This window comes from Tupaia chinensis, unplaced genomic scaffold (assembly GCF_000334495.1).
Source record: "Tupaia chinensis unplaced genomic scaffold, TupChi_1.0 Scaffold000494_1, whole genome shotgun sequence".
Lineage (NCBI taxonomy): Eukaryota > Metazoa > Chordata > Mammalia > Scandentia > Tupaiidae > Tupaia > Tupaia belangeri.
The window spans coordinates 412,225-430,877 of NW_006160006.1; the positions used below are offsets into that span (position 1 = coordinate 412,225).

General features: G+C 45.7%; 1 protein-coding gene across 2 annotated transcripts in view; it reads left to right on the forward strand.

The window, feature by feature from the left end:
* Positions 1-396: 396 nt before the first annotated feature.
* The window catches only part of INTS10 (integrator complex subunit 10), a gene marked incomplete at its 5' end in the record, with an annotated part of 26,140 nt that continues 7,883 nt past the window's right edge, over positions 397-18,653 (forward strand). The window contains 14 exon segments of one of the 2 annotated variants that reach the window (XM_027774930.1): positions 397-464; positions 1,840-1,943; positions 2,388-2,527; positions 4,600-4,681; positions 5,747-5,887; positions 6,300-6,471; positions 6,950-7,119; positions 7,931-8,064; positions 8,910-9,063; positions 10,815-10,897; positions 11,595-11,747; positions 13,815-13,923; positions 17,329-17,408; positions 18,602-18,653. In XM_027774930.1, the coding sequence (XP_027630731.1) occupies positions 397-464; positions 1,840-1,943; positions 2,388-2,527; positions 4,600-4,681; positions 5,747-5,887; positions 6,300-6,471; positions 6,950-7,119; positions 7,931-8,064; positions 8,910-9,063; positions 10,815-10,897; positions 11,595-11,747; positions 13,815-13,923; positions 17,329-17,408; positions 18,602-18,653 (1,642 nt within the window). 2 annotated transcript variants of the gene reach the window in all.

The following is an 18,653-nucleotide window of genomic DNA, read 5'->3' on the forward strand; positions in this document are numbered from 1 at the left end:
TCAGCCCTTTTCCCCCAGCCTTCCAAATTCTCAGTACCCCCGCCTCTTGCCCTCCAGCTTCCCTTTCCTTGTCCCTAAGCCCCGCTGCTCCTCGCCTTCTGCACTGCAGCTCCCTCCCCACCCCCCCAGTCTCCCGGCCTCCTTCCTCCTAGTCCCCCAGCTACCCAGTGCCCAACCTCCTCTACTGCACCCCCTAGACCTACCTCCCCAGTTTCCTGTCCCCTGTTCCCCAACCTACCAGCCTCCCGCCTCTTCCGAGCCTCCCCCACACCCTGGGGACCACCAAGGTCTGGAAGGGCCTCCCACCCGCCTGCCCTTGTGCTGCCCCTTTGGGATGTCAGGGGCCTGGAGACCGCAGGTAACAAGTCGGTGACCTGCCCACACCCTGTGTTGCAGTATGAGATGTACAGCATCGAACGAAACGCCGAACGCACCGCCACCGCGGGGAGGCTGCTCTATGACATGTGAGTGGGCGCGGTGGGGCGGGCTTGGGTGCACCTACAGCTGCACGGAGGCTCCCACCCCCACCCCGGGACCCTCTGGACCTCCCGGACCTGCAGCTCCTGCAGAGCAGCCTGTTGCTGTTTCTTTTTGCTCTTGTTAGAACGCTTGTCCAGGGTTTTATCTTATTTAGGAAAGGTCATGCTCACCGCAGAAGTTCAGACAATAAAGTTAGAGAGCGAAAAATGAACGTCTCTCCTAAGCGCCACCAAAGTTCCCTTCTGCCTGTGTCTGCACGGATGTGCATATTCACTTAAGCAGGGTTTGGAGAAGGGGCATGCAAAAGTGAGCTCAGACTCGCTTATCCTGCAGCTTGCTTTCTTTATCACTGCAGAGGACCCCTGGTCTTATGGATGTGTAGAGGATACATTGTTCTTTTCCCTGTTCCTTTAGCATTTGTAGCCACTCTTCCTGGTGCACACTTACAATCCTTCCCCATGATTGGTAGTTCAGTTCAGTGTTGGCAATTCTATACTCATGTTTTGGAGATTTTCCGTAAACTAGATTCTCAGTTGTGTATTTTCATAGTCAAAAGGTATGCACATTTAAAATAAAATCGTATTCCTCTTCTCAGGATACTTTCTGGAAAGTACGTTCCAATTTACGTTTCCACTAATCGTGGATAAGAATGCCAGTTCCCCCCACCCTTCTAACATTGGGTATTAGCAGTTTCTAATTTTTGCCAGTGTGATAGGAAAAAATGGTATCTTCCTTTTAAAAAAATGAGAGAGGGGGGAGAGTGAAAGGATGTATTTTTGCAGGGCCTTACTGTGTGACTAGCCTCCCACCCCAGCCTCCCAGTTGGTTAGGATCACAGCTGTCCACACAGTCACACCTTCCATGTCTGGGTCTTCCTGGAACTGAACTCCGGCCTCCTGAGTGGCTGTCAGCATCCCAAGGAGTGGCACTATGTGGGCTTTTGTGGCTTTTGTTTTTGTTTTTTTTTTATTGGTGGACTTTTTTTTTTTCCTTTAATTTGTGCTAGTTGTGTTACTAATAAGGCAGAGTATCGTTTCAACCCTTCTCTTGAGCTAATTGTGTTCTATGATTTGTCTTACCTCATTTTTCCTTTCGGGTAGGTTATTTCATTTGTTGATTTTTTAGTAGCTTTTTATATATCATGATGGCTTGTCTTTTCATTTATAAAAATTTCTAAAGACTTTGTGTGTACTCTTATTTTTTCAAAATGACTTTATTTATATATCTTTATTTTGGTTTATTTGGGTGCACCTAACCATTCATTTGAAATAAAGAAAAATGTTTTTCTCCGAATTCCACTGTCCTTACTTTCTTTTCTGGATACTGCATTTTAATTTAATGCATTCATTTTAAAAATAGGTTTGTGAATTTCCCAGACCAACCGGTGGTATGGAGAGAAATCAGCATTATCACATCAGCATTACGGAACGATTCCCAGGACAAACAAACCCAGTTTTTAAGAAGTAAGAATGGGTACTCATTTAGTGGTGTGTAAATGACCGTTTCTGGGACATCACATCATATACAGTAATTTCACAAAGCCACATGTGCAGTTTTGGTACCTAATATGTGTGTTTTATTCTTGGCCGCAAACGTCGGTAATGACCTCACTTGGTCTGTTGGCCCTTTGCTGGAAACCCTTTAGACAAGTGCGTGGTCTTTTCCTCACCATGCAGCACACTGTTCACATCGTTCTTCACTGTCCAGTCAGGCCTCCAGTCAGACTCAGCAAACGTCTTGCACCAAATATATCAAACCCCCAAACCTGCCAGGGTGTAAGAGAAACCTAGCCCACAGAGTTTTCATGCAGTGTTTGCTGTTCTGTGCATGCAGAGCCTCACTTAACGCTTTTCCCTCAGTGTTTTCTTTCTGATCGAAGTTCTTAACGTGCCATGTGTTACACGCAGGTTTGTTTGAAACGCTCCCTGGTCGAGTCCAGTGCGAAATGTTGCTAAAGGTCACAGAACAGTGCTTCAACACGCTGGAACGGTCAGAGATGCTGCTTCTGCTTTTGAGGCGCTTTCCAGAAACAGTGGTACAGCATGGGGTAAGGTTCGGTTATTCTTTTACCTCCAGAGAAAATAATATTAAAAAAAGAAAGAATTAATTTATTTAACTTTATTTATTTATTTATTTATTTATTAAACATGACCAGAGAGGGACCGAGAGAGAGAGAGAAAATGAAAAAACAAGCTGCCGGGTCTGGGATTTGAACCACAGTCAGTCCTATGAGAGTCCAGCACCCTTAACCACCACACCACTTGACAGCCTCTGGAGAGAATAATATTAATCTTCCCCAGATTCATCCGTCTGCTCCCCTGGAATGTGTGTCACACTGAAGCAGAGATTCTGAGGGCACAGATGAGATTGACCTTGAGCCAAGGACTCACTGTGCGGAGTTAATCAGACATCCCTGTTAGCAGATTTCGCATGCGTCCAGGGAAGTTGCTGCTCAGTGTAGGGGAACAGCCCTCAGCTCTGTAGTGCTGCTCATTTCCAGTCTGTATAGTGAAAGGTAACCTTTTCCATTGTATTGGACAATGAGTTTGAATTTCAGTGCTATAGTAAAGTCTTTTTTTTCTTTTAGGTATTTGCCATAGGGCATGTGCATTCACTGGAGAGAGACAGAGAGAGAGAGAGAGAGACAGTGAGAAGTCATCCCCCAGGGGGATGGCCACGCCACAGTCCCTTGTCCTCCATTCTCGTGGGGTTTGGGGCACACATGTACACACGCTTGGTGGGGATTTCAAGCTGCCAGGTCAGGGACTTGAACTGTGGTCAACCACGTAGGAGTCTAGCACCTTAACTACCACACTGTTGGCTGGCCCCAGTTCACAGTCTTACCAGGTGTGTTTTTCACATGCTTCTGCACTGTGGAGACCGTCTCTCCTTGTCCCTCCTCTTACCTCTTTCTGTAGTGGCTACTGATGCTCTCGACAGCACTGGCCCGTGCTAGGTGTGTCCTTCTGTCTTCCTGAATGCCCCAAAGTCAATAATGTTCCCCTTTACAGAAGAGGAAACTGCGTCTCCAGTGTGTCTGTGACTTCCTGGAGCTGGCACAGAGTCGGAGTTCAGACCATTAATTTGATTCATCCAAACACATTGCTTATTCTTGGCCATGCCCTCTTTCTGGCTCCTGGCCCTAGTCGACCTTTTCATACCTCCTCGTTTTAGTCTCCCAGGGCTGTTAGAACAAAATACCAGAGACCAGGTGGCTTAAAACAACAATTCACTCACAGTTTTAGAAGCCAGAAGTCCAAAAATCAAGCTGTCCGCCATGTTCCCTCCAAAGGCTCTAGGGAGGAGTCCTTCCTCACCCCTCCCTCGCTAGCAGCCACCTCACTCCACTTTCTGCCTCCTCTGTCACATGGTCCTCTCCCCCTTGTGTCTGTGTCTTTACGTAGCCTCACAAGGACACTTGCCATTGATCTTAGGGCCACCCAATCCAGTGTAACTTTATTTTAACTAATTGTATTTACAAAGACACTATATTTTTAAGAGTAAAATAAATGGAAGGTCACAACTTAAGGTTCTGGGAGGATATGAACTGGGGAGGGGGACACTAGCCAACCCAGGACACTCCTTGATTTGTTCTACACAACCATAGAGCATCCCCGTGTGGTTGCAAGGGGAATAACACACATCTTGGTGGATTTCCATAGAGGGTTTTCTGTTCTACTCGGGCATCAGGAATGGAAAGACAGCCTTCAAACCCAGACAGTTCTCTCTGGTCTCGCCCACACTGTACATCTGTACTCCTCACAGTTCTTGGAAGTGATGACGTTTCTGTGCGGTCCATTTCTAGAAAATCTCCACATCCACATTGTCCTTCTGACCCTACTTCTGGGGCCTCCTATGTGTCTCTGGGCATCTCATTAGCATTTGAATTTTGCTCGCGCAGAGAAGAACCCAGGCCGTGTAGCTGAGTGGCCAAGTGGATTTGGCCTTCTGGGTTGTGTTGCTGAAGATTGTTTTGTTTTCTAGTCTTTAAAATGGGATTATTTGTTTCTCCAGGAGGTATTTGTGAAGTATGTGATAAATGACAAAGTACCCGGTGTCTTACAATTCCAGCATTTTACACCATAACACCGCTAAGTGATTCATTTTATTTTGAAACAGGTTGGCCTCGGGGAAGCACTGTTAGAGGCTGAAACAATTGAAGAACAGGAGTCTCCCGTTAACTGCTTTAGGAAATTATTCGGTGAGAACAAGTGCATTTTGTAAGACCTGGTTGTGGCATGGAATGGAACTCTTGGTTTATTTTTTCAACCCAGAAATCACTTTACACAGCTTTTAAACCTTTATTACGTAAACAAAAGGCAAGGTATGCAGGACATAAGAATTGGAAAATTATTTGCTGAGAACATGTATGTCGATGTGCTTGATTGAGTCAATGACAGTGTATTGTGGATGGAAAATTCATTTGTGTGTTGTGATGGTGTATAGTGAATTAATGTAGAAAATGAATAAATTTAAAAAAAAAAAACCTTTATTACATAATAGTTGAAACTTTGGAAAGAGTATGCATAACCATATATGTAAGTGTGAAGCATAGTAACAAATACACCCCGACCCTCCCGTGTGGAATAAGACTCCTCTCTATTTTATTTTATCTTACTTATTTTTGAGTTAATTTCTTTCATGAGATTGAGAGACAGAGACAGAGAGAAAGAGAATCACTTTGAAGAGGGGCTCACACCACAGTCCTGCTCACACCACAATCCCTCTCCTGACCCCAGCCCTCGTAGCCAGCCAGGATCATGGCGTGCATGCCAGCACATATGGGTTAACCGGGGAACTGAACTCGAGGGTTTGCATTGGGATTCTCTTTTTTTATTTATTTTTAGATTTTTCTTTTTTTGGAGAGGTTTTTGCTATAGGGCGTGTGCGCTTGCCAAAAAGACAGCGACTGAGAGACAGAAAGTGAGGAGTCACCCCCCCCGGGGGGATGGCCACACCACAATCTCTTCTCCTCCATTCTCTCGGGATCTTGGGCACACACGCACATGAACTCGGCATGAGTTATAAGCCACCTGGTCCGGATCTCAAACCGTGGTCGACTACATGGGAGTCCAGCGACATAGCCATTATGCCAACTGCTGGTCCCTGCATTGGGATTCTCTTGAGCAGCAAATGTCCACTGCACCACCGAGCTGGCCCCTTCTGTCTATTTCAGATCCTCCATTCAGTGAGCTCTAAGATAGCATCTGCTTTTGCCAGAACCCCAGGGTAGACAACACGGCCAGTTTCTTTTCCTCTTCTGCAGTTTGCGATGTCCTCCCTCTGATCATTAACAACCACGATGTCCGATTGCCCGCCAACTTATTATACAAATACTTGAACAAAGCCGCTGAGTTTTACATCAGTTACATCACTCGGTCTGCTCAGGTAGAAAACCAGCACCAAGGTAAGGGGAAGGGCCTGCAGCCCTGTTAGGCTGGGTGTTAGTAACCCCTCACTATCTGATTGTTCTCTGGACGCATACCAGCTTCCATCGTCTTTCTAAAAGACGGCATTTAGAAAATGACCATTACGGTTAAGAGATGAGACTTTTCTGGAACCAGTTTCATTCTTCGATCCCAGCGGTCAGCCTGTGGAACTGCAGCATCCGGGCACTGAACGTCAACACTAGCACAGCCCCAGGCTCCCTGCCCGCCTATACCAGTGGCCAGTGGCGGGTCCCCAAGACCGTGTAGAATGAGTTGGAATTCTGTACTTTTTCTTTTGAATGGGGAGTCAGGCTTTTCCTTTCTCAGTCAAGTACTGTGTAAGCAGTAAGTAGCGATGATCCTTCTAAGCCGCCTTTTCTCCCATCCCAGGTGCCCAAGATGCTCCCGATTTAATGTCGCCCAGCAAACGCAGCTCTCAGAAGTACATCATCGAAGGGCTGACTGAAAAATCGTCCCAGATCGTGGACCCTTGGGAAAGGTTGTTTAAGATTTTGAATGTTGTCGGCATGAGATGTGAATGGCAGATGGACAAAGGAAGACGGTAAGACATAGCTCGTGTCTTGAATGGCCTGTCAGATCTTACGACTGTCTAATCTGAGGATCCTTGTAAAACTCGAAAACTTAAAAAAGATCCCATCATGTGCAGACATACAGTTCTTTGGGCACATTTTGTAATCCTCTATTTTTAGGCAAAAGACATCAGTTTGGCATTTTATCAAAAGACTTTTAACTAAAGTGTGAGTTCTTACTGTGATGCTATGGCACTTGACTTTGAAGCTCTTCTTCCCAGCTCAGAGGAGAAGCTAACATAGCACGTTCGTGTCATGCCATCTGGGTGGGATCCACACTCTAACTCTGAAGAGGAGATTTACCATTCGTTCGCAGACAATAAGGGATGATTTTACATGTCGAGAGCATTTACGCTTGGGAAATGTAATGGTTCTGTCAGGGCTGTTCTTGGTGCCTTTTCCGAGAGGCTCAGAATAGTGGGCTACGTTTTATTCTCTCCTTCCTTTCAGAAGCTATGGGGATATTTTGCATAGGATGAAGGACCTCTGCAGGTACATGAACAACTTCGACAGCGAAGCCCACGCGAAATACAAAAACCAGGTGGTTTATTCCACCATGCTGGTGTTCTTTAAGAGCGCGTTCCAGTATGTGAACAGCATACAACCCTCACTCTTCCAAGGTGAGTTTACGAAGTGTAGCGCGTCCCTAAACACTGGTTTATAGGGGACGCCGAGGAGGCTAGAATGTTTATCGCTGTAACCGTTGCTAGATTCACCGGACCACAGGGAGGGGCCAGTACTCTTTATAGTTGGTGGCTCACTTTGGCTTAGTGAGTAAAGCACATTTTCATTATGAATTTCTGTATCAAAGAATGTAGAATACTTGGAAACCAAGTACAGATTTCAAAGGCCTCTTTTTTTTAAAAGATGGCAGAAGTATTGAAGTAGAGGTCCCAAAGACATCCCCAGAGGCAAAGGTTTCTCCAGTAAAATGTACATTTTTATAGTATTTTATATGTGGGTATGAAAATTTGTGCATATATATCCCAGAAAGCTGGCAGACAGACATCAGGGAGTGACAGCACCACAGTCCTTTCACCATTCCGTCTGTTAGCTCATAATCTTTCATACATTTTTTTTTAGATTTTGTTTAGAATGTATGACCATAAGGAACATGTAATTCTGTAGTCTAGCTTTTCATGGTAATTTTATGATTTGCGGTCATTGTAAAAAATGTGCAGCTATCTAAGAACAGTTATGAAGGAGGAGCCACCACTTGTTGTCTGCTTTGCAGAGAACCTTGTTAACATCTGGCAGACACCTGTGTCTTTGTTCTTCTGCGTGTGTGTACTTGTCTGTTTAGCTCATCGGAGGAGCAGTGAACGTATCTTTAGTGACCTTCATTTTCACGTGACATTTGAGGAAACTCCCCGTGACATTAAGTGTCCTTTCCCTTGCTCTGTTTTTAACTGCCATGTTTTCCAACTGTAGGTCCCAATCCCCCAAGCCAAGTCCCGCTGGTTCTTCTTGAAGACGTGTCCAATGTGTATGGCGATGTAGAAATCGATCGTAACAAACACATACATAAGAAGAGGAAGCTGGCCGAGGGCAGAGAAAAACCCATGGTAACTCTCTCCCCTAGCATCATTAACGGTTTTTATGTTAGTGGTTAGCTAGCGATGGATCTTTGTAAAATTCAGCTTTGCAGCTAAATTGATCAAGCTTAGATTTTTAAATGATGATGAGTGAATTACTGTATAAGGCAGTGGTCCTAGCTAGAGGTGATTTTGGCCTCCCCAGGGGACATTTGGTAATGTTTGAAGACATTTTTGATTGTCACAGCTTGGGGGGGGGGGGGGGCTTGCTGTTGGCATCTATGTTAAGTACTAGGAATCGGGAGCATAGGGGCCAGGAATGGGGGTGCTTGCCATTGGCATCTATGTTAGGGGCCAGAATGGGAGGGCATAGGGGCCAGGAATGGGGGTACTTGCCATTGGTATCTATGTTAAGGGCCAGGAATGGGGAGGGATGGGGGCCAGGAATGGGGGTGCATAGGGGCCAAGAATGGGAGGGTCTTGCTGTTGGCATCTATGTTAGGGGCCAGGATGCTGCTAAACAACCCGCAGTGCACAGGACCGCCCATAAGGTCAGTAGTAACGAGGCTGAAAACCTTGGGGTGAATTACTCACACATGCTCTTACCAAATGGCATTGATTACATTTCAAAACCCAAACTGCATTCGCGATCAAAAAACAAATTTTAGAAGTAAAATTCAAATGCATGAGTATAAAGACGCACAGGTCTTTCATTTTCAAAGCTCAGTTGTTGAATGAAAAAATGTATATGTTCACGTGGGATCTCTGGACATCGGTCCATCGGAGAGATGGCACCGACAGCGTGAACAGAGGGCGTTCCAGTGTCTGAGCACGTCTCACTGGGATCCACCCCATTCTCCATGTTCTGCACACAGAGTTCGGACGATGAAGACTGTTCCACGAAAGGAAGAAATCGTCACATCGTGGTCAATAAAGCGGAGCTCGCTAACTCCATCGAAGTGTTGGAGAGCTTTAAGTTGGCCAGAGAGAGCTGGGAGCTGCTGTCTTCCCTCGAATTCCTCGACAAAGGTGGGAATGCACGCGGCATGGCGATGCTGTTCCATTTCTCATGTGATACAAAATCACTGTGCTACAAACTCACAATGCTACTTGAGATGCCAAGTCCCTTAAGGCTAATTGAATGGATTGCAACAGTCCATACATGTTGTAGGATTCTTTCTTGATGGGATAGCTAAGCAGTTACTAATATTCAAAAGACCATTCCCTCTGAGCTCTTAGCAGGTGGGTACATTATCATCAGCATGGAGGTGCAGTTTGAGGGAAAGGTCTCGGTCTTTAAATATCCGCTTGCTAGCCTTTTGTTTCTTGCTGGGTGGGTCTGTTTTGTGATGTTAGTTGTTTCTTTCCTATGGCTGTGCGACTAAGAATACAAAGAGTACAAATGGGACCAGCAGACAGTGTGATGGTTAAGGGTGCTAGACTCCCACATGGCCGACTGCGGTTTGAGTCCCAGACCTGGCTGTTCTCTTTCACTTTCTCTCTCTCTCTGTCCCTCTCTGGTCAAGTTTAAATAAATAAATAAAGTTAAATAAAATAATAGAATAATTCTTTTAAAAAAAATATAAAGAGGGAACCAGCAGTTAGTGTAATGGCTATGTTGCTGGACTCCCATGTAGTCGACTGCGGTTCGTGTCCTGGACCCGGTGGCTTAAAACTCACACCGGGCGCGTGTGCGTGCGTGCCCAAGATCCTGAGAGGAGAATGGAGAAGGGATTGCGGCGTGGCCATCCCCCCTGGGGGGTAATTTCTCACTTTCTGTCTCTCTGTCTCTGTCTGTCTGGCGAGCGCACACGCCCTATAGCGAAAACCTCTCCACAAAAAAAAAAAAAAAAATTAAAATTAAAAAAATAAAGAATAGAAATGGTATTGCAGTTTTTTTCTGCATTAACTCCACTGCTTGAAAAACTCAAAATCCAAAAACAGTGAAAAGCTGATTTTTTTTCACTAAAAACATAAAGCTAGGTGGGGTTTTCTCTGTAGAATATTGACACTAGAAGTCACTAGCTCTCTGCAAGCCAATGCGTTTTCTGTACTCTGAAAAGCTTAGGGCTTGCCTTTCAGCCAGTGGACGTTCATCCTCTGGCCCCCTGTCACACAGCAGGGGTGGCGTGTCATATTTTCTCAGTAAATACAGTGTCATTCAGTTCCTCCTGGTTGCATCTATCATAGAATTGTGAACATGTAAGGGACTGTTTGGGAGATTTTTTCCTTCAGCCATAAATTAACTTTAAACTTACGTCGGGCATGTGTGTGTGTGTGCCCAAGATCCTGGGCAGAAGGGATTGTGGTGTGCCATCACCCCTGGGGGATGATCTCTTGCTTTCTGTCTCTCTCTGTCTCTCTCTGTCTCTCTGGCGAACACACGCCCCCTATAGCAAAAATCTGTCTAAAAAAAAAATGAGTAAAGCCTCTGGTGTCACTGTTTATTTACCTGCATGAAAATGAAATGGGAGCCCTTTCTGGGGAAAGCAGAGCACTTCAGAAGATAAACGAATACCTAGAAAGCACCTGAAGCAGCTCTTGGCATGTGGCACGGGCTTGGTAAATGGTCCTACGTAATAAAATACTGCCGTGCGTTACTTAGAAGTGCCGTGTGTGTGCCACCTTGACTGTCTATTGCTGGTCGCTATCGAGAATCTTATTTTCGAAATCCAAGCCTAGAATTACTATACATTTTTTCGTAATCTATCTCTGCTGTTAGTGTTTCTTCGCTTCGTTTTCTGCTTCCGCATTTGATAAATTTGCTTTTGAATTTGCAGAATTTACAAGAATTTGTCTGGCCTGGAAGACGGATACTTGGCTTTGGTTAAGAATCTTCCTCACTGACATGATCATCTATCAGGTAGTGTGAAGGGCACTGCAGGTACTAAGAGTCACCGTAGGGTGCCTGCTGCCAGCAGCTTTGACGTGCGAGGCCGGCATGCTGTGTTCCCACCCCGGGAGAGCCCCGGCTCATTTGCACATGGTCCGCCCTCTCCCTCGGCGGCTGAGGGATGATGGCCCGCTGTCATCTCAGAATCACGCCCAGATGCCAAGGCCATCTGTGTTACCTTTGGTATGCCCAGCCACACCCCTCTATAAAGGGAGACTTTCACTTTTCAGTGGAAGACACGTTGTCTCCCCCGTCCTCTCTCTACTGCCATGGGCTGTTCTCCAGCATCTGAGAATGGAGAGTGTGGAGGACTCACACCTGGAAGGTTGCTGCTGTCCTCCTTTACGAAAGTGAAGCAGTGTCAGTAGGGAAATATTGCTAAAGTGGTGGCGTATCCAAGGTATACTTTATCGAAAGACTTGTGTTATTTAGTCTTAAGGTCTAAGACCAGAAAGAAAAATTCTTATGCTGAAAAGGGATCTCTATACAGAACCTGAATTTAGCTTTCAGTAAGTTGATTTTATTGTGGCTAAGTGCCCTTTCCCCCTCTTCAGAGGGTCCGGCCGAGGCATCTTACGTGTAGTTGCTCATTGAACTCTGGAGGGTTTTTGTGAACAGCAGCGTTCTGTTTTGTTTTTGTCCCTTCTTGCTGTTTTGTCTTCCCAAGGGTCAGTATAAAAAGGCAATCGCCAGCCTGCATCACTTGGCAGCTCTCCAGGGATCGCTTTCTCAGCCGCAGATCACGGGACAGGGGACCCTGGAGCACCAGAGGGCGCTCATCCAGCTGGCCACGTGCCACTTTGCTCTAGGGGAGTACAGAGTAAGTGTGTCTCGTACAGAGCCTTCGGGGCACCGGCCACCCCAGGTATCTGCTGTTCCCTTTTCCCTAGAGCATTTGGCCCCGGCTCGCTCGAACTTGGAGTCTCTGCCTACAGTCGTTTATGCGCTGGTGAAATTATGTTTGCTTTATTTCATCTTCTCTTTACCATAAGTTCTCTGAAATTAGGCTTAACTTTCTTGCCTGCAACCATTTAATCATGTGCTCAGTTCTGTCCTACTTGACTAGGGGTATTGCTAAGTGGGAAAAGGAGGGTGTATGTTTAGCCTGCTCAAACCTTGGACTCTCTAGGTGGGTGACACCTCAGAGGGGTGTTGCAGGAGTGGCTGAATCAGCAGTCTGTTTCCTCCATGAGGCTGCTGGCCCTTCCTACCACGGGTGGGCTGTGTTTTCTTCCTCTAAATCTCTCAGCACCTACCATGGTGTGCACAGCATAGATGGACAATAAATGTTTACATTCCATTAAAACGGTAAACATGTTTTCTAAATATTTTCTGTATATTTGACCCTGTGTAACTGGCCAGTTAAAAATCCAATATTAATTTAGACATCTCAGATATATACATACTACAGGCATTCGGGAAGGGTGTTTTCACTTGGGTCCACGTAGTCAAGGAAAGATTTATAGAAAGGAGTGGCGGGAGGTGGGCACTGACGGAGGCAGAAAATCACTTTCAAGTACAAATCCCGCCCCCACTGCTCTGTGTGTGGATCAAATCACGTCACCAGGACTGTCCAGCTGCAGGGCTGCGCCCAAGGTCTTTTCTCTCTTTTTTTTTTAAGTTCCTTTCTAACATGAGACAGAGCCAGGCACTTCCAACAGGGTCCTCTGCAATTCACCCGCAGCGTCGGACAGCCTTAGGTCAATGAACACCCCCACGCTCAGAGGTCTCTGGGATGTGAACCGGAACTTTTCCATTTCCCAGAGCTTTGCTTTGCCGCCGCCGCACTACCCAGACTCCAGAGCTCAAGTTCTTAACCCGGTGGCCAGGCATGGGTTCTAGAGGTTCCAGGATGTGGACCCCTCAGCCTTCGGGCCGTCAGCCATGTCCCAGGGCAGCGATAGCCGCCAGGGTCACCTGCAGCCGGCCTTGAGCAGCTCTCCAGATATTCTCTGGGTGTGCAAAGACGTGAAAAAGGGGGGAGCAGTAGAGATGATAGACGGTTGTGCCTGACACATGGGAAATGCTCGCTTAACGGAATGTGGGTGCTCTCATGAGAATTCGAGCGGATGGCCCAGCAGTGAAGCCGAGCCCCAGTCCGGGCCAGCCTGCTCGCCGCTGCACGCAGCCTTCCTTCACCCACCAGCTCCTCTGTCTGCCTTCGGAGCTGCATTTCCCAAACCAGCCTCCTCTCTTCTCGAGTAAATCTCCCAGACCTCTGCAGCCCTGCCTCAGGCCTCTATCTCCTGCCTTAAAACCTGGCTTTGTTCTGCATTCCAAATCCTTCCCCCTTGAAGGCTTAGCTCAAGGTAACCTTCGTGCCTGAAGCTTTTCTTGCTCGTCTGGCCTATGTGTATTTCCACTACATCTTACGCTGGGCTCCAGCTCCTGCTCTTCCCTGTGTGACCCTCACTGCACATCTCGTTTGTTCATTTTTCTATTGAGTGAGCTAGTATTTTATCTTTAAGGCAGGAACTTTATTCCTTTGAATTTCACTGTGCCGTTAAACACCTTGATAGTTTAATGAATACTTGGTAAGTTTTTAAGTTTTGTTCTTTTGTTTTGTAACAGCCGAGAATGGGTTATGGCCCCCTCAGGGTCTAGACCGTAGATTCCATCTCCCTGAGAGCCTTGTTATGAGCATTTAGTGTGCACGCGTGCACACACGTGCGGTGCAGAACGACACTCACGTAATGAGCATTTAGTATGCACGCGTGCACACACGTGAGGTGCAGAACGACACTCACGTAAAGAGAGGGTCGTCCTGTGACAAGGCCTCAGCCCTCCACGTGCCTGTGTTGCCTGGGTAGATGCTGCAGGCAGTTGGCTGTTACGTTTGCTTTCCCTTCAGAAAGCTTCAGGCGAGCTCTCTTGGTCTCTCCTTCAGATGACATGTGAAAAAGTCCTGGATTTGATGTGCTACATGGTACTCCCTATTCAAGATGGCGGCAAATCGCAGGAAGAACCCTCAAAAATAAAGCCCAAATTTAGAAAAGGTACAGTGATAAGTTTCATTATTATTTTTGTAAAAAATAACTTTCAGACCCAAGGCTGAGAAGCGCTCAATAATTCCTAATGAGATAGTGTATCGTGAGCTGTAGGGCTTGGCGGACTGTGTAGGAACTTAATGCCTTTCCCTGTTGTCGTTGGCTGTGTTTTCATGAGCAGCCATAAACCTGTCTCTCCTTCCAGAGCAGTCCTTACTTCCCGAGTGTCATCCCTGTGAAGGATTTCAGTGAGCACTTCACCGTCTTGCCCAATTCTAGAAGACGGGTAGGTGATTCGTTAGGAAGTATCTCTTAGCATATCTGAATTAGACCATTTGAGCTTCACCTTGAGATTCACGTTCTTAAAAAGCTAAGTGTACAACTGATGTGTTTCCACCTTAAAAGTTAGGAAACAATAAGCAAATTCTACCTGGAGAAAGTAGAAGACAGGAACTAGTAATACCAAAAGCAGAAATCAATCAAATAAAAAACAAAATTTAGGAAATTGATAAAACCCTAGCTCCTTTTTTTTGTTTTTTTTTTTGTTTGTTTGTTTTATTTTTTAGATTTATTTACTTATTTCTTGAGAGAGAGAGAGAGAAAGTCAATGACCTCCTGACAGGGTCTTCACTGTGTGATCCTGCTCCAGCCTCAGCCAGCCTGGATCAAAGATTTGTGCACATGCTCCCCGGTAGAGGGAGGCCCCAGGCTGCAAATTTGGGACTTTCCTGTGTGGGTGCAGCATAATACCACCATACCACTCTCTGGCCCCCAAAATTATTGTTTTAAAAACAGTTATGAAATTGATAAACTCTTAAGAAGGTTAAACAAGAAGAGGTGATTATCAGTATCTGGAATGAAAACAGGACGGTCACTACAAACTCTACCAAAATTCATAGGACAATAAGAGAATAAGTTATAACTAACTTTGCCAATAAATACAGTGGGCTAGATGAAATGGAAAAGTTCCTTAAAAAGCAACAGCTGGGCTAGATGTGGCATGGAGGTTAAAACAACTGGATTCCATATGGCCATTTTCATGGTTCGAGTCCCAGACCTGACCACTTGAAAAGCACTCTGGGCACATATGCATGTATGCCCAAAATACTGAGGGAGAATAGAGGAGAAAGGCTATGGTGTGGCCATTCCCCTTGGGGGAGGGTGATTTCTCAATTTCCCTCCCTTTCTCTCTGTCTCTGGTGAGCACATGTGTTCGACAGCAAAACTAAAAAAAAAATAAAAATTAAATAAAAATTAAAAAATAAAAATACCAATACAATATATGCTCATCAGAGTGAAAAGCTAAGCCCTAGATTGCCAAGAAATTGCCAAACACATAAAATCAACAAACACATAGTATCCAGAATTTTGAAATACATTCGGACCAGTATGAAGCAACTGACATCTCCCCAAGAAAAACAGGCAAAGGATATGAATAGCAGATGCAGAAATCCAAATGGCCTCAAACTAAAATCTTTGAAGAAAAATATTCTAAATATTCTCAGCCTCTTAGTAATATAGCAAATGCACATTAAAACAATACACTACCATCCGACACACTTGAAAATGCAAAATGTGAAAGAGAAGCAAGACTGTCTCGTGGTTGTCGTTGAGCACTTTGGCTGTATGCTCCTAGAAGGTTCTCAAGTTCATGCAAACACCGTGGAAATCAGTTCAGCCTACCAGGGTGAAGCTACCACTCCCTAGCCACGTGCCTCCCTTCCTAGCGCATTCCTTAGATCAGGGTGTTTCAAACTATAGGTCTTCACCTCCTGGGTCCTGTCCTGAGTTTCCATCAGCTTTCTTTTCTACCGAGATAGAGTTTGATAATATTTTCAAATGATCTCAGGTGGAAAGCATAAATATTATTTTATGGAACTTTTGATGTAGATATATAAACCCATGTGAGTTTGTGTGTACATAATCTCCATGTTAAAAATGTATTTGTGGACCAGCTGGTAACATGCTGGTTGGGGTGACTGGACCCCACATGGCTGGCTACACTGTTCATCCCAGTGCACTGGGAGATGCACTGGATATATGTATGCATGCCCGGATTCCCAAGAGGAAAATAGAGGAGAAGGGATTACAGCGTGGCCATCCCCCAGGGGAGGTACTTTCTGTCTGTCTGTCCATCTCTTTCTCTCTGGTAAGCACACCCTCCCACTAGCAACACACACACACACACACGCACACACACACACGCACACATTATTTCTTGCTACCTCTTGCTTCTAGGTAGAAGAAGATTTAGAATATAAGTAGTATAGACCATGACAGAAAAAAAATGGGATCTTGGTTTGAAAGCCATTGTTAAAAGTCTTTCCACGTATGAAAATATATGTAAGAATTTGTCTTTCCACGTATGAAAATATATGTAAGAATTTTTTAGCACTGTTTGTCATAGTAAAAAATTGGCAATGTCAATACCCACCATGAAAAGAATGGATACATTGATTGTGGTATACGTAAAACAGCAGAGTACTACTGGTGGGTTGTCTGAAAAGTCATGATGCATTTTTGCATAGAAAACTATGCCGTGACTTTTCCGACCACCCAATATGTAACAGCGGAAATGAACACGCCTAGAACTGTATGTGCTGGTGTCAGTGATCCTGAAACAGAAGGTTGACTGGAAAAGGCAGTTTGGAGAAGGGTATATACGGCATGGCACCAGTGATGAGCAGCCCGGAAGACGGTCCTCCGTGCCACTCATGGACACAGACAGGCGCTGAAAGTATATAACCTACGTGGGAAGGACTACGGCAGTCCGTTAGGGCCCTGGCGGGGAGGGTGGGGAACGGAGTCAGACGGGTGCTCGAGAGGCTTCAAATCATTTCATCATCATGTGTTGTAAATCTTTATAAATTGCATGTTAGAAAGCTGAGTGGTGAGCATACTGGTGCTTTTAATATTCCCTATATAATTTTCTGTGTATTGGACATGTTTTATAATAAGAAGTGTTTAAGTGGGACCAGTCGATGGTGTAATGGTTATGTCGCTAAACTCCCACATGGTCGACTGCAGTTCAGGTCCCAGACTTGGATGCTTGAAATTCATGCCAAGCACGTGTGTGTGCATGCCCAAGATCCCAGGAGGAGAAGGGATTGTGGCATGGCCATCCCCCTCGGGGCGTAGTTTCTCACTTTCTATCTTTCAGTCTCTGTCTCTGGTGAGTGCACATGCCCTACAGCAAAAAAGGTCTCTTAAAAAAAAAAAAGTATTTAAGCAAGTTTAGGAAGGAAGGTTGATAGATGAAATCCAGAGACCATGAAAAACAGTCTCACCATCACACAGCGTCATCGGGGTTAACTGCGTTTGAGATATGTGACCGTTGCGTATTGTTCTTTTTCACTTCATTTCTTTTATAATAACAAGCATTAATACTAACGTAACACTGTGGCCTTCCGTCAGGTTCGGACCTGAAGCTTCTGCCTTGTACCAGCAAGGCCATCATGCCGTACTGCCTGCATCTAATGTTAGCCTGTTTTAAGGTAGGCGTCAAGTCAACTAACCTGCAAACATTTTACTTTGAGTTATTCTCACAGTCTGAACTGATTTAAACCGAGAACCTTGTTAGCGATGATTTAGTGTGTGTGCATTGATGGGATATAGGAAGAGAGACACACAGGCACCCCAGCAAGGTCCTTATGCCATAATCCAACCCCAGCACCAGCCGTCCCAGATCACGGACACACCCAAGTGCACCCACCATGTATAGGGTAAAGCCCTGGGACGAGAACCCAGCACCTTCGTGGGTGAGTCCCGCCTTGCTGGGTAGTGTGTTACTGCTGTGCCACCCACCATTTGGCCCCCAGTTTAGTATTTTTAAAGGGACAGGATAGTATAGTAGGAAAAGCACATGGGCTGGGAACAAACAAATACAGGAAATTATTCTCATTCTCAAGAGGTTCAGAAAGCATAGCGCTACAGACATGCAAATAACCTCATCTAAGGTCGTGTTCACTAAGTATCTGTGAATTCATATAGTTTGCCAGGTATTAGCTACCGGAGAGGGGGGTCCAACTGGAGTTATTGTGCGCTGGTGAGTTTGCTGTGTAGACATGGTGGGAAGAAGCTTCTCAGGCATTAGGATCAACACCAGTAAAGGCCAACAGCATTGGGCCAGTCCAAGGACTCCTGAGAGAACCAGAGCCCGGGGCTGCAGGCAGGGCAGAACCTTGCAGGGCAGGATCATTTCAAGGTTTAAGTGCAAGAGAGTTACAACATGAGGTCTCTGCTCTCATGCAGTAATTGCCAGATTCAACCATCAAATCACACAGGGCAACAGAATCTATTCAGAGTGTGAGTTTATGCAGAGCTGCTCCTTTGAAGCAGAGTCCTGTTCCTGCCCTTGCTGCTCACTAGGTAGCTCTTCCCCACTGGATGGCTTCTTGCTCACCTCGTACCCTGCCTGTCCCTTAGAGGAACTCCCCAAGGTCTTTTCTGCCATATGGGACGAATCACCTTGCTCTCACCCTGATCCACAAATCCAGAACCTTCAGGCCCGCCCTGCTGTCCAGCTCCCATCTAACACATCGCAGGGACGTTTGCCCCTGGGTTTTGTTTTCTGATTCCATGCCTTCTTACTCTAATGCCCATTCTCATGCCTTTTTATAGACACATTTCTTTTAGGAACAGATGCTTGGTGTATTTTAGGTTTCCCTTTCCCCCCTGTGTCTTGCAGCTCCGCGCCTTCACGGACAACAGAGACGACATGGCCCTAGGGCACGTGATCG